At 38.5% G+C, this 26,500-nt stretch overlaps 1 protein-coding gene across 2 annotated transcripts in view; it reads left to right on the top strand.

Moving 5' to 3' along the window:
- The window catches only part of DSCAM (DS cell adhesion molecule), a 425,426-nt gene that overhangs the window by 377,249 nt on the left and 21,677 nt on the right, over positions 1-26,500 (top strand). For both annotated transcript variants that reach the window (XM_075854624.1, XM_075854623.1), the window contains exons 30-32: positions 3,532-3,681; positions 9,223-9,420; positions 11,902-12,204. In XM_075854624.1, coding sequence (XP_075710739.1) covers positions 3,532-3,681; positions 9,223-9,420; positions 11,902-12,204 — 651 coding nt within the window. The remainder of the gene's footprint in view (positions 1-3,531; positions 3,682-9,222; positions 9,421-11,901; positions 12,205-26,500) is intronic.

The raw sequence follows: 26,500 nt of genomic DNA, 5'->3' as shown, positions 1-26,500 counted from the left end.
AGTCATGTGTTACATCTTTGTATTTGTCAGTTCTTATTACCAACCGTCCGCCAGGAAGACACATAGGTCTGCATAGGAGCTGCATACACACAACGATGGGAGATTTTTGTTTAGTTTTACTTTTGTTGCTAATAATAATCATTTCGTCTAAGGCTATGAAAAAAAATCTGCTCCATCAGTTAGAACTCTTATCACTCCAAATATTCTTAAAAGTTTATAAAACCCATTTTCAACTACACTATAGGGGAATTCTGAGTTATTAGAGGCATGGGGTCCTTTTTTGGACAATTCAGTTATTAGTCAGAGCTGTTACAAAGAGTGTTGGGGGACTCAGGATGTTGGTGCATTTCACGAATAACCCATTGATTTAAATGAAAACTGTGTAATGCTTCATTTCTCCTGCGGAGGCGCTGCAGGGAAATCAAACACTTGCTTTCACAGGTCTTCCCACAGATTACAGCTGATTGTTGGGGCCCCAACAGCTGGACACACTGTGATTATCTTATTTTGTAATAAAAAGGGATTGCTCATCATACAACTCCTCCAACGGTGCGTTTCCAAACCTCACTCATCATCCCTTATAACACGGAAGGATTTTAATCAGAATATATAAGTTGAAGCTGTAAATAAAATCTATTCTAGCCATTATCTGTTCCTGAGAAAGCCGGGACCAATACGACTGCCAATACATCTCCCACAAGTGTTAAGACCCAGCTTCCCCAGGCTCCTGAACGGTAGATCTTCCTTGCTATCCAGCTCTATGGGAGCTAGGGATGAATTAATGCATATTTTGGCAAATGTGCCATGCAGGAGCTTAAGAAAGCTGTGTGGAAGCTATAACTGGGAGATCTGGTTTTTAACGTCTTAGAAGAGGACGTCTGGAGGACTAGCAGTTACTGATGGCCGGATGGCCGGGGGGCACCTCCTCCTCCAGCAGCTCCAGGTTAATGGCTTACACCTTGAGGAAACCTAGAAGTGTTGTCTGAGCGGGCATCAGTAGGAGTTGATGTTGGCAGCGTCTGGGTGTCGTTACCTTGGCACATGAATAGACTCCTAATAACCTGCGAGGCTTTAAGACTTGTATTTCCAGCACATACTGTCCGCCCGCTGCCTTGTTTGGGCAAAAAATGCAAACAACAGAAGCGCGCAGCGTTCCTGCAGCCCCACCGCCGGGCTCCTTGTCACACGGAAGACTTAATGGTTAAGTGGAAAACTTCCAGCCCCTCCGAGCGACGAACCAACGCTCATCTACTGTATAAATAAGACGGCAGCTTCTCAGGAGGAATTACGGCTCCACGGTCCTTCTCGCCCACAAATCTGGCCACTCCTTCCACCTGTTCCTCCGCATCCCTCTGTTTTATTTCACCCTCCTAATCTCCCGGGGATCCGCGTGTTGAGGATCTCATGAATGAAGAAAATTCATTCTCCATGTTTAGTAAAGTCTACACATTACCCCAAGCCCCCCCCCCCCCCCGCCCCCAAATCGTCCTTGTGATTTTTGACTGGGATGACGGACTCAGGATATGTTCACACGAGGGTGTCCGTTACGGCTGAAATTACGGGGATGTTTCAGCCTGAAAACATCCCCGTAATTTCAGCCGTACCGGCATGTGCAGGCGCTTGAACGCCGCGTCCATTACGGCCGTAATTAGCGCTGCTATTCATTGGAGTCAATGAATAACGGCTCCAATTACGGCCAAAGAAGTGACAGGTCACTTCTTTGACGCGGGCGTCTATTTACGCGCCGTCATTTGACAGCGGCGCGTAAAATTACGCCTCGTGTGAACAGACAAACGTCTGCCCATTGCTTTCAATGGGCAGATGTTTGTCAGCGCTATTGAGGCGCTATTTTCAGACGTAATTCGGGGCAAAAACGCCCGAATTACGTCCGTAAATAGGCCGTGTGAACATACCCTCAAGCAGAGATTTTTTTTTTTCCTTCGATTGGAACCGTTCTCACAGGAAAAAGATTTTTCCCATTGTAACGAAATAAAACCCTGTTATTGCTTGTGGAATTCGGACACGTGTAACACTGTTCATCCTGAGCTGCCTGCTTCATGAATACATTGCCAGGACTACAGGCAGAGCAGTGGAGGAGGAATGTTACATTGTAGAACATACAGATTTGATGCCATTCCTGGCTGCTATTTGTAGTTGTCACGCAGCATCGGTTATTCAAGGGGTATTCCATCCACAGGATATGCCACGAATGCCTGATAGAAGCGAGCTCCACTTATGGCAAGAATGGGGACCCTTGACACCCGTTTGCAAATTCACACCCGCTGTTTTCTATATAGAAGGGAATGGGAAGGTGGCCGCACAGCCTTGTCCATTGAAGTCTATGGGAGCTACAAAAACATGGGGGGGGGGTAATTCTTGTAAAATTTGTGCAAATTTTTCTCAGTCATGTAACATGAGGACTACATTCCATATGGGACAACCGACCACCGCTGTTGGGGAAGGGAAAGTTGTAGCAAGAATTTCCTTCACCTGCGGAATTTTTTTTTGGGTCTCTGCCCCAGGCCTGTATATAAATACCCAGGACTTGGCAGTGGCTTGTTGATGCCTCACCTGGCACCCAGTACCAACCCTCCTCCCCCCAGCTATGCCCCTGGTCTCATGAATATTAAATCACATATCTTAAAAAGTTTCCTCTGGTTTTCTTTATTTTTTTATTAATTAATCTTTTATTAAGATCTTTTTTATTTTTTATTAATATTCCCCATATTCATTCCCCACCACGTTTTATACACGAGCCTGAATTTTAATCCACTGAAAAAATAAAAAAAATAAATCTGATTTCATTGCAAAAAGTTTGGACATTTTTAACTTTTTTTTTTTTTTGGCGAGCCAGACAAAGGTTTCATATTAAATTGCAATTTTTTTGACCTCCGTCTAACTTCGCTTCCTTTGAATTTTTTGTTACGGGATTCACATCTCACATTTCAAACAATTCTGTAGTTCAAAGAACATCTTTCCAGCTCTCCTATTAAAAGTTACGATGTATTTAAAAAAAAGGAAAAAAAACGTATTTTTTTTATTTATTTTTTATAAATCTATATATTTTTTGCGTAAACATTAGAACACCTGAGACTTTGGGTTTAGATGACTTTTAGATTGAATGAAACTTTTTTTATTTTGTCTCGTTGCCCTCTGTATTGCAGAATAATTTTATTTTTTTTCTCTCCTCGCTAATGACCCGGTAGATAAGAACGTCCTTTTCTGCAGTTTTGCTTCTTCCCATTTTAATGGCCTCTCTTGCTTTGTAAGCGAAGTAGACACAACGCCCGTTCCATCTCTCCGGCAATCATTGCTCGCTTCACTGTCCAGGGCCAAGATTTATCCAAGACACCAAGCAATTTATTCTTCTATTTTTTTTTTGCACACAGATTGCAAAAAAAACAAAAAAAAAATTACAAAAAAAAAACCTTCGGTGTTAAATACGGTTTTTAATCAATGTACGAGCGGTGAAAGGTTTAGGCTCTTCAGTCGCCGGCTTTAAATCTTCTAATATTAAATCTTCTCTTGCAGATGACAGATCTACGGTGCTATTGACTGATGCTGATTTTGGAGAGTCATCAAAACAGAAGTCATTAACTGTCACTCACACGGTGCATTACCAGTCCGTCTCACAGGCTACCGGGCCATTGGTCGATGTTTCCGACGCTCGGCCTGGAACAAGTAAGTATCCCCTATGTGTTATTTATATGTGTATTATATATGTATTGTCCTTTTTATATATTTTTTTGTTTTATATATTTTTTTTACATTTTTAAATATGTAGATTTTTGTATAGATTTCTATATGTATTTATATTTTTTTTATTTATAAAATAATATATTTTTTTTTAGATAATATGTATATTTTTTTCTATGAATTTTAACCTAGGCCTCATTTATATAGGTGTTTAAAGCGGTGCATAGTCTGGGAACAGGTCCACTCTACTATTTGCCCAGGTCGACTTTACCGTATAGCTTGGGTCCTATTCACATTTGCATTGGTGGCTCCGTTAGGGGCCTCCATCACAGATCCGGTCCGAAATGCCTGAAACAATAGCGCAATTTGTTTCCGGTAAAACGACACTATGATGGAAACCCAACTAAAACCAGTAAAGTCAATGGCTTCCGTCGGGTGCCTATGGTGTCCATCATCCAACGGATCTCCAGTATATTCATAAGGGGAGAACTTCTCCCCTTACCCATCTCAGCGGTGACTGACGGGCTGCCGTGTATCTTCATGTATGCACAGCAGCCATCAGTCGCTGGCGAGAGGGGCGGGGGGCGCTCCCTTCATCAATACACCAGACTCATAACTATTATTATACATTGATCTTGATTAAAAATATCCCACCGTTTTGTGTCTACAGCTCCTATGCAGACCTTTTGTGTCTCTGTGATTACAGACTACAAACAAACCCTTTATATAGGCTGATCCTGCAGTTCTGAATTCCTCTTACTAGATTTCAATTTTAAATTCATTTCTTAATATATCTTTATAGCGGTCGGAGCTCCGTTTTTCTGATACAGAGCTCCATATCCTCTATATGGACATAGAGTAAAATTACAGAATTCTGTCTGCCTGCAGCCACCACTAGAGGGAGCTCAGGAGCTGACTGCATACTGTCTTTACATTGAACTCGATAATAAAACAGTATGAATTACGTTCCTAAGCTCCCCCTAGTGGTGACTGCAGGCAGCCAGAAAGCGCAGTGTGACGCCTGACCTTACACTGACCAATATAATTCCTGGTGGTCAGAGCTTTGGGCCCGTTAGACCAATTCTGCTCGGACCTGGTCTTGGGAATTTCGATCTAACATCACATCTGTATGTTTGTTGAATGGGATCGGCCCTGCAAAATGCGTCAGTGAGTTCTGAACCCCGGAGGATGAGGCACCCCTCCCCCCTACAGCTTCGTTAATTTACTAATTTAAAGCCTGGTGAATTATTGTCATCCTTGTCAGCTGGAAATCTGTTTAATAATTTATGGAGTTATTTTTTTCAAGCTTCGAGTAGAAGAAATAAATTGAATTAGAATTTTACATTTTACTGATGAATCAGAATCGCTCCAGAGAGCACAGGATGTAGGGAACATATTTAACCCTTTATACACATCAGCGAGATTGTGCCTGTAAAACTAATGGGATCTAGCACTTATGCAAAGCCACTATTATGGCTCCTATATGGGTAATCACTAAGCTCCTCCAGGCTCAGGGAGAGCAGTAACAGCGGACATATTGGTTGTGACTTAGTTTCCCAATAACAGATATAAATTGACAGAAAAGGTCGTTTCAAGGGTATTTTTTATTTTTTATTTTATTATAGGGTTAAGTTAAACCTTGATAGACCAGATGCAGCTCCTGGAACCACCGGCGATCAGCCGGGATCACCAAGAGAAGTCTCATCTGGCCACAAATTTAACCTGCAGTGGCCACTACAGGGAGAATGTGGTATTACACTGCACATATTCAAATCAGAGACTATGTAATAAAAGGCCAGACTGAGCATTTGGGCAGGAGTTGTCTTGATGGGGTTGTCCAGAATTACAAAAACATATCAGCTTTCTTCCAAAAACAGCGTCACACCTGTCCATAGGTTGTGTCTGGTATTGCAGCTCAGCTCTATTAACGTGAATGGGGCTGAGCTGCAATACCACAAACAACCTGTGGACTGGTGTGGTGCTGTTTTTGGAAAAAAAGCTGCCATGTTTTTTTAAATCCTGTACAACCTCTTTAATCCTAAAAAAAAATCCAATAACTTTGTGTCGCACCATTTGGAGAAAAGCAGCGTTTTAAGATGAAGGAAAATCATAAAAGACATTTATGGCATGTAACATTATTGCACATACTCTGCTTTACTCATCCTGTACTGATCTTGTGACATTGTTTACTCCATTCACAACCACAGCTGCATTCTGAACTCTAAGGGTATGTTCACACGCAAACTCAAAAACGTCTGAAAATACGGAGCTGTTTTCAAGGGAAAACAGCTCCTGATTTTCAGACGTTTCTTAAGCCACTCGCATTTTTCGCTGTGTTTTTTACGGCCGCTTATGAAAAACGTCCCAAGAAGTGGCCTGCACTTGTTTTTCGTGGCCGTTTTTTTACGCAGCCGTTTTTCAAAACGGCCGCGTAAAAAAACGGCCCTTTCGGAACAGAACGCCATTTTTCTCATTGAAATCAATAGACAGATGTTTGGAGCCGTTCTGCTTCCGATTATTTTGGCCGAAAATAGGCCGTGTGAACATGCCCTAAGGCTTTATTCAGCCGAACACTGTATACGTCCGTGTGCTGTCCGTTAAAAAAAACGGACAGCACACCGACCTATGCAATTCAATGGGGCTGTTCAGACGTCCGTGATTTTTCCTGCAGCAGACGTCATCCGTCTGCTGTCCGTGTTCGCGCAACAGTTGCTAAAGAAATGAGGAGAAAAAAAATAATGTGCACCAAAACCGACATTAAAAACTGACGGCACGCGGAACTGAAATGCATGATATATGATTCTTTTTCGCGGACGCAAAACGGACACGCTCGTCTGAATCAGGCCTAAGGCTGAGTTCACACGGGGCGGATACGTTGCGTAAAAGCACTCAGCGTATCCACCCTTTGTGCCGCAGGGAATTCCGGGCGAAAAACCGCACCAAACTGTGGTGCAGTTTTTCTCCCGGGAAAGTCCGCTGTGGAAAACTGCAGCATACGTTTCATCCCATGTGACCGCCGTTACAGCCTGTGATTCCCTGCAGTGGCAGTCACATGGGATGAAACGTCATCCCAGGAGGCCCGCCCTCTGACATCATCCAGGCCGGCCTGCTGGGACGACGTTTCATCCCATGTGACCGCCGCTACAGCCTGTGATTCCATGCAGCGGCGGTCACATGGGATGAAACGTCATCACAGGAGTCCGGCCTGAGGAATGTCAGAGGTAAGTATAAGGTTTTTTTCTTCTAAGTTGCGATTTTTGTGGCATAATCACTGCAATTCCGCCGCAAAAGTCGCAACACTTCAGTGTTTGTTGCACGTTTTAGATCCCCATTGAATTCAATGCGGAAAACCCGCAACAAAATAGCGGCGATTCCGCAAACACAATTGACATGCAGCGGCTTAAAAAACCGCACCTCAGGCAAACTTGTGTGCGGAATCTCCGCCTATCAGGTATTTCTTAAAATCTCATCCACTCCTCTGCTACTGTATTATGCTGCGGATTTTCCGCATCAAATACGGTTGCGGAAAATCCGCAGTATTTACGCCACGTATGGACTACACCTTATGGTTCCCTGTTAGCTTTTTGATTACATGAGATCACATCAGAGGGCAATAAACGATAGGATCACAGATGACCTTAGTGCTGTGGGGATACCAGGTAGTAACCAGCAGAATTTTGAATGCAGCTTTAGATGTGACTAGAGAGGAAGACTTTATAAGCAGTACTTCACAAATAAAGCAAAGTTTAGCAAGATTAAAATCTTAAAGGATGTTAAAAATTGGAACTACGCTTTCCATTTTGCAAGGAGAACCGAAGCATCAACTCGTCCGTGGCCTAAATCCCTATTTTTAGATGTTTGTTATTTATCTTGGAACCGAGATCCTCCGGCTGAAAGAAAAAAAACAAATTCATAAACAATGCATACGTTTGTGCTCCGGAGCCTCAGAATACCGCAGCAGGGTGCGGAGAATCACAATAGGATAATAGGGCAGTTTCCAATTGTGGGGTAAAAAACCCCGTCGGCCCTGTCTAGCCAGGCTAAAAATATCCAGCACGTCCCTGCAGTCGACCTGACATTTACAGGCATGAGGGAATTCTCCGAGGTCAGAGCACAGAATAATCCTTCAGACGGGAGCAGTGGAGGGATAACTGATGGCCGCTGTGTAGGGGAACACTCAGGCGGCATAGGCACATTATCAGACATCAGGACTATACGCCTCCTGGACACAGATGTGACTGTTGTGCTTCTCAGTCTCTCCGGGGGATGTTTTTGAGATTATTTGTTGTTCAATTTACAAAAATTTTTTTATTTTTTTTTATTTTTTTAAATGGCATCATTACCCTTAAAGCTTGAGGCAAAGCTGGGTATGAAAACATAAACCACTGTGATGCCCACTGGGGATGGACTGCCACTAAGATGAATAGCGGGATATATTTAAAAAAATACCAGTCCTTGAGTCGTCCTCTTATGTCAAAAATTCTATTCAGACGTTTATCAGTTATATCTGGTTCCTGGAAAGTTGGGTGAGAACCAATATGGCTGCCAGTAAAGTTCCTATAGGGATTGCCCTTCCTCTATTACGCCATAGCTAGACACTAAAAATCTGGGTGGCAACCTCTGAGGGAGCTGTGATGGCAGCCATCATGACTGGCACCCAACTTTCCTATATACAGATACAAATTGTATAAATATGTACTGCACCAGTACAGAGTTTGTCAAGATCGAATCTACATATAATGTCACAACACAAATACTTTGCTTTACTTATCTTTAATTGCTGATCTTTAATTACATCACGCTTTATTCTCCATTCACATCCAAAGCTGCGTTCAGTATTCTGCTGGTTGCTACTTGGTATCAGTCAGCGCAGCGTTGACAGACCAAACTTTAACCACTCAAATTAGCTCGCATAATGTAGTATATTCTGGCAAAGGGCGTTATGGTAGATTACATTTTTGTCCTACAATGCAACAAACCAGAGTATGCGCTTTCCAGAGACTGAACAAGCAAGGGGAAATGGGAGATGTAAAGTCAGAGCTATCTGAAAGCCAGCAAAATTTTTAATGTTGATGTGAATAATGTATAAAATGTACTGCAACCCAAGATAACTTCAAGCACAGTAACTATTCTCTGAAGGGGATGTCTAAACACAACAACCCCTTCTTAAAAGGAAACCACCAGGGCGATCATCTGATGATACTGCTGGAGCAAGTTTTGGCCTACCACACATTTTTCTTGCAGCGGCCACTAGAGGGCAAATTTGGTATTACATAGTTCCCATTCAAATGTAATCCATGCCCGGGCATAGTCTGCCAGAGCGGGAGTCAAAACTTTTGAGCAGCTCTCCGCTTTGGCTAATAGAGGGTTGTCAAGAAGCAGCGGACAAGCCGTTGGTTATTTTGAACCCGGGTAGATTGTAGATTGGTAGGGCATTGGTACTGTGTGCCAATCTAAATGTCATTTTCAAGAAGATCTTTCTTTTGAATGCCACCGGCTTATTTACATCATTTTTCTTTGTTACAGATCCAACCACTAGGAAAAATGCAAAAGCCGGTCCAGCGGCCCGCAATAGATATGCAAGCCAATGGACGCTTAATAGACCCCACCCCACCATATCTGCACACACACTAACAACGGACTGGAGGCTGCCAACGCCAAGAGCTACTGGATCGGTAGACAAGGAAAGCGACAGCTACAGTGTGAGCCCATCACAGGACACAGGTAATTTTTTATTATTATTATTATTATTATTATTATTATTATTATTATGTATACTTGATACTGAAATTGCTCATAATTAGCATTTCTTGAAACTCAGGCATGTCCTCTGTCCAGACAGGGAGAACTACACTCCACTTTACTGCCATGTAGGAAAGACACATGAAGACCACTCTGAGCACATGTGACTTTTCACATAAAAGCAAACCTAAGCAGGGGTCCATGGGTTGATACTCCTCATTTCCAGAATGAAAGGGGTCCCGACACCCAGTTAATCTCCAAAACCCCCTCAGCACTTCAAGCTTCCTTAAAATGCAGTTCACCTACATCATGGGTCCCACAGCAGTATATAATATATTGATTTAGCGTTTTATTTGTGTTGCCTTGCTTTAGACTCATGCTCTCATTACTTCATCTACTATGTAGTCAGAAGAACCCCCCCATTACTTGTGTGCAGTGGTCTGCTCTGCAACACACAGGGCATCTGTCACTAACTGTCTGCATTGTGGTGGAACAGACCACTGCACACAGATAATTGGGGATTCTGACTACATTAGGAAACAGTCAGTGAATTTAGTTACCTGGGATTTTATTTTTCTGCCATGAAATGCAATGCAGTGTGACCACAATGAATCGCTAAATTCAAAAGCATTTACCCGAAACGGCTCTGTGTAATTATCTAATGTAGTGTAAAGGATTTGTACACTTTATCTTAAAATTTCAGACTCGTTCCTTTTTTTGAAGTGCCATTGATTACAATAGTGCTGCAGTGTTGGACGCCTTATAATAAATGTTACTACATGTCATGGCCCCTTTGTTTTTGGAGTCGGTGGGCTTCCCAGTCTCCAGACCCCCACAGATATTATTTTTTGACATTACACAATGGCATATGAGAATGTAACTAAAAGTGGAAACCAAGCGGCCCAGCACAAGAGACAAGGGTGGGCTGGGTTCTTGGTGCCATCTTTTGCAGGCTCTGTATGAAGCCATCTCTATTGCAGGTATTTTGAGGGGCATCTGTATCATGCTCTCTTGGGGTATTTCTGGGTGGCAGACACTCAGAGGGACATCTCTGTTGGAGACACTCTGGGGGACATCTCTGTGGAAAGCACACTGGCAGGCATCGAAGGCAAGCCTTCACGGGGACATCTCTGGCATACACTCTGGGGGACATTTCTGTGGAAAGCACTCTGGTAGGCAATGGTGGCAGGCATCTCTGTGGGGCATCTCTCTGGCAAGTGCTTTGTGGGATATCTCTATGAAAAGCACTCTGATGGTCACCAGAGCACATCTCTGGGGAACATCTCTGTGGCAGGCACTCAGGTGGGGACATCTCTGCAGCAGGCGCCCTAAGGGGCATCTCTGTCGCAGGCACTCTGTGGGGTATTTCTCTGGCAGGCACTTGAGGGGCACTCTGTATAGTATCTCTACGGCAGGCACTTCTGGGGGGGCACCTGAGGCTTAGTAAACACTTACTAAGGCATCTGAGGTAAAAAAAAAAAAAAAAGTGCTAAGTTAGTGAAGGGTATGGCAATATCCCCAATTAAAATCAATGACCATCCAAGTATTGCATGAATGCACGGGGTCTTGCCGAACGGAAGTAAAAAAGTCCCGATCATGGGTGCCCAAGTGACAACTCCTTTAAGGATCTTTTAATCGAGTGACATTGCCCATCCGATATCAACATTGCTAATGCTGTCTCTGCATGAACCCATAATAATAATAATCTGCAGATACAGAAATCTGGAATTCTTTTTGCAGATAAAACGCTTCGCCCTCAAATTCCTCCAGCCAGTAAATCTGTTATATTGCAGTTTCTATGGTAACTTAATTTATCAGCCACTCCGACAAAACTAGATTAGAAACTCTATTACCGGCAGATGTAAGATTATTTTTATGTGTCTGAATTGCTTTTTTCCGTAGACGCTGCTCAATCTGCTGCATGTGATTTGATATTTCGGAGGGTCCGGCTACATTGCTCCTCATTGTACCGCTCCTCCCGGCTGCAGCCATGTTTATGAATGTTAATGTAAAGCGTCGAGGTAATTTCCCAATTGAAATACGGACTAAGCCAATAAACAGATTACAAGGGACAACAATTGATTTTCTTGTAAACCACTTACCAGATGAGAAATTGCCTTAATATTAGCGAGGACGATAAAGCAATTAAAAACCGTATAGATTAAGAGGCCATTTTTACTGCTACCGTGAAGCGTTTCAGAATTGATTGCGTTCTGCTGTTTACCTCCCGAAAATTCATGAAAGAACATTATGTTTTAATTAGGATGAAGTCAAGGAAAAAACCTAATTAGGGCTAATTCTTACAGCAATGGCGTGTGCATGGACCCTTTACGGTACCACACGGAGTCTCTATAGATTTATATTACAGGCCTGTAGGGACTTTATGGTGAATCCTCATATTCATGCTTATCAGAAGGTCATTGACAGTCAGTGATTTCATTGCATTGTGTGTTATTCTTACAGACCGAGCAAGAAGCAGCATGGTCTCCACAGAAAGTGCCTCGTCCACTTACGAAGAGTTGGCAAGAGCCTATGAACATGCAAAAATGGAGGAGCAACTGAGACATGCCAAATTCACCATCACAGAATGCTTCATATCAGACACCTCATCAGAGCAACTGACTGCGGGCACTAATGAGTACACAGACAGTCTGACCTCTAGCACGCCATCAGAGTCTGGCATATGCAGATTTACTGCATCGCCCCCTAAACCTCTTGACGGAGGAAAAGTGCAAAATATGGCAGCTCCAAAGGCACATCGGCCAGGTAAGTGCAATTGGACCTTCTACAGGATGTGGTAATTCAGGTTGCTTAGCAACCACATGACTTCCTGTCTTGGTGACCACTCTTTGAGGAAATGTAGATGCGGGGGTTCTTATGTAGTCACTGGAAGTTCTGTCTGCTATACATTAGACTGCTTTTCCATGATACACAGACTTGGAAATCCTTCACTGTACTCAACTACCCCTGATAGAAACGTCACAGTAGAAGTGACTAGGAACCTACATTATAGAGTCGGAGGTAGCTTAGAAACAAGGCGCGGCGCGGAGATGAGCCTGGAGTGGGAGGGTGTATTGTGAGCGATAGAATGGCGAAATCATGGGAAATGTGTCCATGCCATGTTCTACAGTATGTTATTTTTTTGTGAAGTCACATAAACCCTTTTAACAATAAATTATTCTACTTCTTCCACTGATGTTTTTGACCAGATTGGGCCATTGTCCCCTCAATATTGTTACACCATTACTCTTGCCTAGCATCGTTCTCCACCTCATCGCACCATCTCCGTCTACGGCAGTACTTGATAATTGCCCCCGTTATAAAATAATTCCATAATTCCAGCAGCTTTATAGTTAAAAGTTCGAGCCAGCTTCCAATCGGTCCATTAGAAGATCTTCCAGTGAGCTCAGGTTCTGACCAAGTTCATGAGGACCTGGAGAGGCAGATAGGGCATCATTGTTCGTTCCACTGGTGGGCCAAATGTACCCATTCCAGCACTAGTTCCATCTGTGCATTCCCAAATCTCTCAACATTTTGCAAAGGACTGTGGGTACTTTAAGAGAAGATCAGACAAGAAGTTGTCTCTAAGTCAAGTTTTTAATACGGGCCCCATTAAAGGGGTATTCCAGCAAAATTATCTTATGACATATCCATAGGGGTCTGATTGATAGGGGTCTGACCTCTAGAACTCCCACTGATTAGAAGAATGTGTGTCCCGTATTCCTTGTTGAGTTTCACAAATAGTATAGCGTGGTCACTCAATTGCGTCCATGGCTTTCCATCATGGATGTGTGTGGTAGAAACGGCAGTTACCTCCTCTCATATTGCCCATCTTTAGGGTAGCAATGGGTGTCCAAGGACCCCTGTTCTTCCAAGGGGAACCTATGATTATGCCATGAATGTCTTTCCCCAGAATTCCCATTTAAGCACAGCTGACAGGTTCACACTTCCCTGTAGCCCTGCCTTCTTTTAATAAAGTTAGGGGGTGGAGCTATCTTCTTTTAGCTGTCATTTTGAGACTTTGGAAGGCCGTTTAGTAGGCGCAATGGCCGCTACTATTTCAGCATTTATAGGAAATCATATAAAAGGTGTAATCTCGTTCGGAGACAACTTCCCTTTAAAAGGTTATTCTGTGGGTAGTGGACTTTCCAATTACAGCCAATATCACAGCGGGTATGAACAGTCTTAATTTGGTGTAAACAATGGGTAAAACTAAAGGGTGACATTTCTAGATTTTCTCTTAACAATCCGTCCGTTACATTGTGCCAACACATGTGATTTACCTGTCAGCTAGAGACTTCTAGAAGCTCGGGGTTATTTCTAAACCTGAGGATTTTCATAACAAGAATGTTTTGGAAACAAAATGCCGCCGCGTTTCACTTGTCAGAAAACCAACCAACCATCAAATAGTTTGACAAGCAGCATATTTAACATCGGGCCAGAACTTTCTTTTATAATAGTCTATTTTTTTTTTTACAGCTGGTCCAAAAAGTGTCTACATTTTAATTTCATGCTTTTGTAATTTTAATTGTGCTTGTCAGACGCCTTGGATCTCCTGACAGTATATTAATGAACCCGGGGTATTACAGAACACTGGAGTAGTGGTTAGGCATTCATTTGTGTCGCTCCTGGCTAAGCTAAAGATTTATTTCAAGGACTATGAAACTGAAATTTAAAGTAAATGTCCATACTTAAACACCATTTGTGGTTTTGTAACTTAAATAGGTCAAAAATTCTGTTCTGATTAATTCTATAAGTTATATTTTTAGTGGTTGGACCCCCGTTTTTCCGATACAGTGCTCCAAATCCCCTGCATATATAATTCTGGCTGCCGGCAGCTGCCACTAGGGGGAGCTTAGGAACTTACTGCATGCTGCTTATACATTGATCTCAATACCAACACAGTATGCAGTAAGCTCCCCCTAGTGGTAACTGCAGGTAGACAGAATTTTATCATAAAACGATTGGTATAATTAAAGTGTAGCTAAACGTTTGACAAACTTCTCACATGTCATAGTGACATGTCAGAAGTTTGGATTGGTGGGGTCCGGGCACTGAGACCCTCACCAATCACTAGAACGATGCACCTGAAGCGCCTTCGACTTCGTGTCTGTTCGTCTTTTTCCGGAAAGCCGATGTATCGGAGTACGGGCTCAAAGACTTTCTATAGAGGCCGTACACCATACATGTATTTCCGGAAAAAGCTGACACGAAGCGGCTGAATGCTCACACGAACACTTCAGCTGCTTCATTCTAGTGATTGGTGGGGGTCTCCGTGCTCGGACCACCACCAATCCAAACTTCTGACATGTTAGAAGTTTGTCAAACGTTCAGCTACACTTTAATAAGTATATACTGTCATAGCAATCATCAAATAATATATATTGTCGACTTCTATCCAAATGTTAAAAAAATAAATTCCAGCTGTTTCCTATCTATATTTATGTTTGGGAAAGCTGCATGACTGCCAATATGGCTGCCTTTGCTGTCTCTACCTATGTTTTGTAAAACTCCTGAAATCTGCAAAGACCACTGCTGTCACACAGGGTGCGTCACCTGCCACTACTGAATGGGGCGCCATTGGCTCTGATGGCCTGAGCACCTCCAATCTTACACTTGATGCCTCAACCTGTGAATAAGCAGCCACCAGGATCCGTAACACAATGGATTTATCATAAGTGTCATTTCTCCAGTAATAACAGAAGCCATGACGCTAATACGAAGAGCTTTATTTTTTTAGGCAGCTGTCTGGCATTGTCATTTTGGACACCTTATAGCATAGAGTTTTTTGGGCACTGTATGGTGTTAGTAATCAGACACGGTATGGTATGGTTATTTTTATACTGTATGATTATATTATTTGGGCACAGTATCGTCTGTTACCGTATGGTACAGTATAGTTATGTCCGTATTGTATGATTGTATTATTTGGGCACCGTATGGTAGAACTATTTGTATACTGTATGATTGTATTATTTGGGCACTGTATGTAATAGTTATTTGTATACTGTTTGACTGTATTATTTTGCTACTGAATTGTATCATTATTTGTAAACTGTGTTATTGTATTTTTGCACACTATATGGTACACCATAAAGGGGCAATGTCACTTGAAGGCACCACACTCTGCACCATTCAACCTTATGCCACCCTGTATATAGTGTTTTGATACTTACTCCTATATGTGTTTAACAAGGGAAGTTGGATATTCTGAAGTCTGGGAAAGCTGGGTAGTAACATCCATTATGGTATGTGTATGTATATATATATATATAGTTATCACCATCTTAGTTGTCACTCAGCTTTCCCCAAAAAACATATGAATAGAGGACGAATATTTAATAGGTAAAATGCTCTTTACAATCAGTCTGTCCCATTTCAAAAAATCCTACTGGCTGCTTTGAATGACATTGTCACTGCCCCTCCCCTCCGTATAGAAAGGGATTAAAGTAATTTTGCTATATATTCTTAGCCCTCCAAAATCTGTCAATGAATAGAAGCCATTTGTGAGTCCTATAAGTTGTTTGCAGCTTTACTGTTCCTTTAAATGAATATTCACCTGTAGGTTTTGTGGTTACATTCAATTTCTTGTGGCGAGCGCATGAATTTAAAGCCGCCAGAATGACTCATTAGGAAGGTCCAGGACCTTGTGTGGTTGTTATGGCAGCTTGTAATTGGATTGAAGATGTTTTTATACTGTAAAGAGCTTCCACCTTTATACATTGTCATAAAAACCCTGAAGATTCCTGAGACACGGCCGATGCATTATAATAATAATAAGAAGAAAAGCCCTAACGAGAATCTGTGAGTATCCAACTAGTAATCTGCCCATAGGGGCTTCTATAATATTGCCCCTATATACAATAAAGACACTACTATATTACATCTCCCTATGTATAACAATAATACTACTATAATACTGCCCCTATATACAAGAATATAACTACTATAATACTACTATGTACAAGAATATAACTACTATAATACTGCCCCTATATACAAGAATATAACTACTATAATACTGCCTCTATATACAAGAATATAACTACTATAATACTGCTCCTATATACAAGAATATAACTACTATAATACTGCTCCTATATACAAGAATATAACTACTATAATACTGCCTCTATATACAAGAATATAACTACTATAATACTGCCCCCTATATACAAGAATATAACTACTATAATACTGCCCCCTATGTACAAGAATATAACTACTATAATACTGCCCCCTATGTACAAGAATATAACTACTATAATACTGCCCCCTATATACAAGAATATAACTACTATAATACTGCCTCTATATACAAGAATATAACTACTATAATACTGCCCCCTATATACAAGAATATAACTGCTATAATACTTCTCCTATATACAAGAATATAACTACTATAATACTGCCCCTATATACAAGAATATAACTACTATAATACTGCCCCCTATATACAAGAATATAACTACTATAATACTGCTCCTATATACAAGAATATAACTACTATAATACTGCTCCCTATATGCAAGAATATAACTACTATAATACTGCCCCCTATGTACAAGAATATAACTACTATAATACTGCTCCTATATACAAGAATATAACTACTATAATACTGCCCCCTATATACAAGAATATAACTACTATAATACTGCCCCCTATATACAAGAATATAACTGCTATAATACTTCTATATACAAGAATATAACTACTATAATACTGCTCCTATATACAAGAATATAACTACTATAATACTGCCCCTATATACAAGAATATAGCTACTATAATACTGCCCCTATGTACAAGCATATAATTACTATAATACTGCCCTCAATGTACAAGAATATAACTACTATAATACTGCTCCTATATACAAGAATATAACTACTATAATACTGCCCCTATATACAAGAATATAGCTACTATAATACTGCCCCTACGTACAAGAATATAATTACTATAATACTGCCCTCAATGTACAAGAATATAACTACTATAATACTGCCCCTATGTAGAATATAACTGCTATAATACTGCCCCCTATATTCAAGAATATAACTACTGTAATACTGTTCCTATATACAAGAATATAACTACTATAATACTGCTCCTATATACAAGAATATAACTACTATAATACTGTCCCTTATATACAAGAATATAACTACTAGAATATTGCCCCTATGTACAGAAATATAACTAGTATAATACTGCTCCTATATACAAGAATATAACTACTATACTACTGCTCCCTATATACAAGAATATAACTACTATAATACTGCCTCTTATGTACAAGAATATAACTACTATAATACTACCCCTATATACAAGAATATAACTACTATAATACTGTCCCTTATATACAAGAATATAACTACTAGAATATTGCCCCTATGTACAGAAATATAACTAGTATAATACTGCTCCTATATACAAGAATATAACTACTATACTACTGCTCCCTATATACAAGAATATAACTACTATAATACTGCTCCTATATACAAGAATATAACTACTATAATACTGTTCCTATATACAAGAATATAACTACTATAATACTGCTCCTATATACAAGAATATAACTACTATAATACAGCCCCCTATATGCAAGAATATACCTACTATAATACTGCCCCTATATACAAGTATATAACTACTATAATACTGCCCCCTATGTACAAGAATATAACTACTATAATACTGCCACTATATACAAGAATAGAACTACTATAATACTGCTCCTATATACAATAATATAACTACTATAATACTGCTCCCTATATACAAGAATATAACTACTATAATACTGCTCCTATATACAAAAATATAACTAATATAATACTGCCCTATATACAAGAATATTACTACTATAATACTGCCCCTATATACAAGAATATAACTACTATAATACTGCCCCTATATACAAGAATATAACTACTATAATACTGTCCCCTATACACAAGAATATAACTACTATAATGCTGCTCCTATATACAAGAATATAACTACTATAATACTGCCCCTATATACAAGAATATAACTACTATAATACTGCCCCTATATACAAGAATATAACTACTATAATACTGTCCCTATATGCAAGAATATTACTGCTATAATACTGCCCCCTATATACAAGTATATAACTACTATAATACTGCCCCTATATATAAGAATATAACTACTATAATACTGCCCCTATATACAAGAATATAACTACTATAATACTGCCCCCTATATACAAGAATATAACTATTATAATACTGCCCCTATATACAAGAATATAACTACTATTATACTGCCCCCTATATACAAGAATATAACTACTATAATACTGCCCCTATATACAAGAATATAACTACTATAATACTGCCCCTATGTACAAGAATATAACTACTATAATACTGCCCCTATATACAAGAATATAACTACTATAATACTGCCCCCTATATTAAAGAATATAACTACTATAATACTGCCCCTATATACAAGAATATAACTACTATAATACTGCTCCTATATACAAGAATATAACTACTATAATACTGCCCCCTATATACAAGAATATAACTACTATAATACTGCCCCTATGTACAAGAATATAACTACTATAATACTTCCCCCTATATTAAAGAATCTAACTACTATAATACTGCCCCTATATACAAGAATATAACTACTATAATACTGCTCCTATATACAAGAATATAACTACTATAATACTGCCCCCTATATACAAGAATATAACTACTATAATACTGCCCCTATGTACAAGAATATAACTACTATAATACTTCCCCCTATATTAAAGAATCTAACTACTATAATACTGCCCCTATATACAAGAATATAACTACTATAATACTGCTCCTATATACAAGAATATAACTACTATAATACTGCCCCCTATATACAAGAATATAACTACTATAATACTGCCAACTATATACAAGAATATAACTACTATATTACTGCCCCTTATATACAAGAATATAACTACTATAATACTGGCAACTATATACAAGAATATAACTACTATAATACTGCCCCCTATGTACAAGAATATAACTACTATAATACTGCTCCCTATGTACAAGAATATAACTACCATAATACTGCCCCCTATGTACAAGAATATAACTACTATAATACTGCCCCTATATACAAGAATATAACTACTATAATTCTGCCCCTATATACAAGAATATAAATACTATAATACTGCTCCTATATACAAGAATATAACTACTATAATACTGCCCCCTACATACAAGAATATAACTACTATAATACTGCCCCCTATATACATGAATATAACTACTATAATACTGCCCCTATATACAAGAATATAGCTACTATAATACTGCCCCTATATACAAGAATATAACACTGCCCCCTATATACAAGAATATAACTACTATAATACTGTCCCAATATACAAGAATATAACTACTATAATACTGCTCCTATATACAAGAATATAACTACTATAATATTGCCTCCTATATACAAGAATATAACTACTATAATACTGCCCCCTATATACAAGAATATAACTACTATAATACTGCCCCCTATGTACAAGAATATAACTACTATAATACTGCTCCTATATACAAGAATATAACTACTATAATACAGCACCTATGTACAAGAATATAACTACTACAATACTGCCCCCTATATACAAGAATATAACTACTATAATACTGCTCCTATATACAAGAATATAACTACTATAATACTGCCCCCTATATACAAGAATATAACTACTATAATACTGCCCCCTATATACAGGAATATAACTACTATAATACTGCCCCCTATATACAAGAATATAACTACTATTATACTGCTCCTATATACAAGAATATAACTACTATAATACTGCCTCCTATATACAAGAATATAACTACTATAATACTGCCCCTATATACAAGAATATAACTACTATAATACTGCCCCCTATATACAAGAATATAACTACTATAATACTGCTCCCTATATACAAGAATATAACTACTATAATGCTGCCTCCTATATACAAGAATATAACTACTATAATACTGCCCCCTATATACAAGAATATAACTACTATAATACTGCCCTATATACAAGAATATTACTACTATAATACTGCCCCTATATACAAGAATATAACTACTATAATACTGCCCCTATATACAAGAATATAACTACTATAATACTGTCCCCTATACACAAGAATATAACTACTATAATGCTGCTCCTATATACAAGAATATAACTACTATAATACTGCCCCTATATACAAGAATATAACTACTATAATACTGCCCCTATATACAAGAATATAACTACTATAATACTGTCCCTATATGCAAGAATATTACTGCTATAATACTGCCCCCTATATACAAGTATATAACTACTATAATACTGCCCCTATATATAAGAATATAACTACTATAATACTGCCCCTATATACAAGAATATAACTACTATAATACTGCCCCCTATATACAAGAATATAACTATTATAATACTGCCCCTATATACAAGAATATAACTACTATTATACTGCCCCCTATATACAAGAATATAACTACTATAATACTGCCCCTATATACAAGAATATAACTACTATAATACTGCCCCTATGTACAAGAATATAACTACTATAATACTGCCCCTATATACAAGAATATAACTACTATAATACTGCCCCCTATATTAAAGAATATAACTACTATAATACTGCCCCTATATACAAGAATATAACTACTATAATACTGCTCCTATATACAAGAATATAACTACTATAATACTGCCCCCTATATACAAGAATATAACTACTATAATACTGCCCCTATGTACAAGAATATAACTACTATAATACTTCCCCCTATATTAAAGAATCTAACTACTATAATACTGCCCCTATATACAAGAATATAACTACTATAATACTGCTCCTATATACAAGAATATAACTACTATAATACTGCCCCCTATATACAAGAATATAACTACTATAATACTGCCCCTATGTACAAGAATATAACTACTATAATACTTCCCCCTATATTAAAGAATCTAACTACTATAATACTGCCCCTATATACAAGAATATAACTACTATAATACTGCTCCTATATACAAGAATATAACTACTATAATACTGCCCCCTATATACAAGAATATAACTACTATAATACTGCCAACTATATACAAGAATATAACTACTATATTACTGCCCCTTATATACAAGAATATAACTACTATAATACTGGCAACTATATACAAGAATATAACTACTATAATACTGCCCCCTATGTACAAGAATATAACTACTATAATACTGCTCCCTATGTACAAGAATATAACTACCATAATACTGCCCCCTATGTACAAGAATATAACTACTATAATACTGCCCCTATATACAAGAATATAACTACTATAATTCTGCCCCTATATACAAGAATATAAATACTATAATACTGCTCCTATATACAAGAATATAACTACTATAATACTGCCCCCTACATACAAGAATATAACTACTATAATACTGCCCCCTATATACATGAATATAACTACTATAATACTGCCCCTATATACAAGAATATAGCTACTATAATACTGCCCCTATATACAAGAATATAACACTGCCCCCTATATACAAGAATATAACTACTATAATACTGTCCCAATATACAAGAATATAACTACTATAATACTGCTCCTATATACAAGAATATAACTACTATAATATTGCCTCCTATATACAAGAATATAACTACTATAATACTGCCCCCTATATACAAGAATATAACTACTATAATACTGCCCCCTATGTACAAGAATATAACTACTATAATACTGCTCCTATATACAAGAATATAACTACTATAATACAGCACCTATGTACAAGAATATAACTACTACAATACTGCCCCCTATATACAAGAATATAACTACTATAATACTGCCCCTATATACAATAATATAACTACTATAATACTGCAACTATATACAAGAATATAACTACGATAATGCTGCCCCCTATATACATGAATATAACTACTATAATACTGCCCCTATATACAAGAATATAGCTACTATAATACTGCCCCTATATACAAGAATATAACTACTATAACACTGCCCCCTATATACAAGAATATAACTACTATAATACTGTCCCGATATACAAGAATATAACTACTATAATACTGCTCCTATATACAAGAATATAACTACTATAATATTGCCTCCTATATACAAGAATATAACTACTATAATACAGCACCTATGTACAAGAATATAACTACTATAATACTGCCCCCTATATACAAGAATATAACTACTATAATACTGCCCCCTATGTACAAGAATATAACTACTATAATACTGCTCCTATATACAAGAATATAACTACTATAATACAGCACCTATGTACAAGAATATAACTACTATAATACTGCCCCCTATATACAAGAATATAACTACTATAATACTGCCCCCTATATACAAGAATATAACTACTATAATACTGCCCCTATATACAAGAATATAACTACTATAATACTGCCCCCTATATACAAGAATATAACTACTATAATACTGCCCCCTATATACAAGAATATAACTACTATAATACTGCTCCTATATACAAGAATATAACTACTATAATACTGCCCCCTATATACAAGAATATAACTACTATAATACTGCCCCCTATATACAGGAATATAACTACTATAATACTGCCCCCTATATACAAGAATATAACTACTATTATACTGCTCCTATATACAAGAATATAACTACTATAATACTGCCTCCTATATACAAGAATATAACTACTATAATACTGCCCCTATATACAAGAATATAACTACTATAATACTGCCCCCTATATACAAGAATATAACTACTATAATACTGCTCCCTATATACAAGAATATAACTACTATAATGCTGCCTCCTATATACAAGAATATAACTACTATAATACTGCCCCCTATATACAAGAATATAACTACTATAATACTGCCTCTATATACAAGAATATAACTACTATAATACTGCCCCTATATACAAGAATATAACTACTATAATACTGCCCCCTATGTACAAGAATATAACTACTATAATATTGCCTCCTATATACAAGAATATAACTACTATAATACTGCCCTCTATATACAAGAATATAACTACTATAACACTGCCCTCTATATACAAGAATATAACTACTATAATACTGCCCCTATATACAAGAATATAACTACTATAATACTGCCCCCTATGTACAAGAATATAACTACTATAATACTGCCCTCTATGTACAAGAATATAACTACTATAATACTGCCCCTATGGATATCAATATAGACCTGATCAAGTATGACATTTTTAATATCGGCAGGACGTCGTTGATCTCTGCTCTCCGTGTATCATGTATTGTATACTTTGCATCAAATAATGAATAATTCACATTCAGTTTCTCTGCTTTTTGCGCGTTGCTTCTTATCGATTGCGAAGTCCTGCCTAAATAAACGTTTAAAATGTCTTTATTAATTAGTATTTAAAATAGGGCACTCATGCCAATTTATACTGTGAATAGGCGTTTGGCAAAACAGAGACACAGTTCCCTGATCAGGTGTAAAAATAAGATGATGATTGGTACACCTTAGTGTCGATACAACACCCGACAGGAGTAGTGATACACTCGTCCGTTTGCCGCAACGATACAAAGTAGCTCAGTCCAATATGAATGTTCCACAGGCACCGATGCCGGGTGCACCAAATGAAACATGAACAGAGAACTTAGCAAAAATAAATGTGGTCTGTTTGCCACAAGTTAGCAATTTTGAGCAATCTCCCAACGCGTTTCTGAAACCCTCTGGGAACGTCCTCAGGGGTATTTGTAAATTGCGTATATTAGTTTGAGCAGCTACCATACAGCACATATTATGCTGCTGAATTTGTGTATTCTCAGGAGTGCAATGAGACACTAATGCCTGGTCTGACTCGCGCCAGAGACTCTCACAAGATTTATACAGCTAGCCCCGCCTAGCAGGTGGGCGGAATGGAACGGACATAGCCAATCGGTGTATCACAGCGTATAAGTAACGCCCACCGATCGGGTCTGCCCATGGTAACATAGACGCCTATCAGGTAGATGCATAAAGCATCAGTAGTTACTAGGGGAATACAGGCGGTTTATGCGTACGTTTGATAAATAAACGGGTAGGTGTGAATATGTGCCAAGCATAGAGCAGACTGACTATGTAAATGTGGCGGTAGTCACCTACAATTTGAAGCTGATGACCATTTCTTATATACACAATAAAGGAAGGGTGCACGTGGGATGGGTAAATGGATTGCGTGTGATTGTCATGGTAGGTAATGGATTCCACCTCTAGAAGACACGTTCTCCGGTGCCTTGTTCTCTCCCCAGTGAGTGTGCGAACTCTTATAGAGAGGTTTAATGGATTCCAATAATCTCCGCTGCTCTTTCGGACTATTCCTGTTGTAGGTGGTTTGGACTCCGGGGAATCTGAAATATTAAAAAAAGACATAAAATCGCACATAAGAGGAAATAAAAGATTAACCCATTTTATGCCAGTACTAAAGACCTTGTGTCTTGTTCTTAAAGGAAAGTTGATCCACTGGCCCACATTTAGCAATGCTGACTAATAGACCGTGTAAACTAAGACCAGGCAGGCACGAAACGCGTCAAATTTATCATGGCGGTGCATGCTGATTTTGGCACGTCTTGCATGACCTTTTAGACACCTCTCTTCCTTATATCACTTTTGATTTGGCCTAATTTACAGCAAAATTGTGTGTCATTTTTTTGTAGCACATTTTAAGCCATACCCCTTTCTGACAGACCACACCTCTCTTCTGCAAAACCACACCCCTTTTGCTGAAACCCTTTAAAAAATTGTCTATTGAAGAAAAAAACATATGAATTGTGCCAATTTGTTCCAGAATTTGGTTATTTTTTTGACCCATATACAGTAGTACATCTGCCATACTGTATTTTGTCAAGAACAGGGCCTCAGGGGGCGGAGCTTGACACAGACATGCTCTCTTTGCCCCGCCCTTTAAGCTCTGCTCTAGACATAACACAGAGAGGGCAATACATGGCACATGGATTCAGGGTACGCCAAAGAGTGAATCCTTGTGTCATGCCCCACCCCTTCAGGCCTTACACTAAACATAACACAGTAGATGAGTTTTGTCCTGAGTGTTCCCTTGAAGTAGTTGTCGATGACTGTAAATGTGGAGCACAATCTGCAAAATGGACCTTTGGAACCGAGCAATTTTGTTGTGTTGCCTTCCTACAACCAACTTTTACCAAGAGCTATTAGTTATACAAAGATTCACGAGGGACTCTTTAATTGCGTGTGGTTCTCTCGTTTTTAGATTAATATTTATGTACAGATGTAGCAGAGCTGAACGTTTATGCACTGTGGTGAAAGCACACAGAATTAAGATAATGTATCTGGCAAATTAGAGATTTATACCGCCATGAGCTGTGCCAAATGACAAACTCAGCTCAGCTACATCTATGTATTCTACAAGCTTTTAGTGTTCATCTTGCGTAGCAACGCATTGACTTTTTTGTCTGAGTGAAAGTCATATGTAGATGTAACTACAGAAATGATCACAGGAAGATCAGTCTGCTGTACTATATACTGCCTCTCCATGCTACACAGACTTGTTTGAGTCTCTCCCATCCAGGCAGCAGGAAACTGGATAACGTGGCACAAGAAACATGCCGTGTCAGGGTGAAATATACCAAGGGGGATAGGGTAAGGAACAGGAAAGATCGTCAGTGAATGAGGGGGAGGCCGAGGGGAGACGAGAAATGGTTAAAAAACGTATTCTGCAGAATTTTAATGTAAAACATGTCACATAACCTGCTCTCGTTCCACGGACCGATTTAATATGTGCAGATCTTCATTTAGCTCGTACCCTGTTATTAGTGATTTGCTTATAATGTGCGCAATGCAGATGTTTTAACAATGCACTAACTGGAAACTCT

The sequence above is a fragment of the Rhinoderma darwinii genome, chromosome 2, assembly GCF_050947455.1.
Source record: "Rhinoderma darwinii isolate aRhiDar2 chromosome 2, aRhiDar2.hap1, whole genome shotgun sequence".
Taxonomy (NCBI): domain Eukaryota; kingdom Metazoa; phylum Chordata; class Amphibia; order Anura; family Rhinodermatidae; genus Rhinoderma; species Rhinoderma darwinii.
Note: the sequence above shows the minus strand (reverse complement) of the source record. Positions and strands in the feature narration are given on the sequence as shown.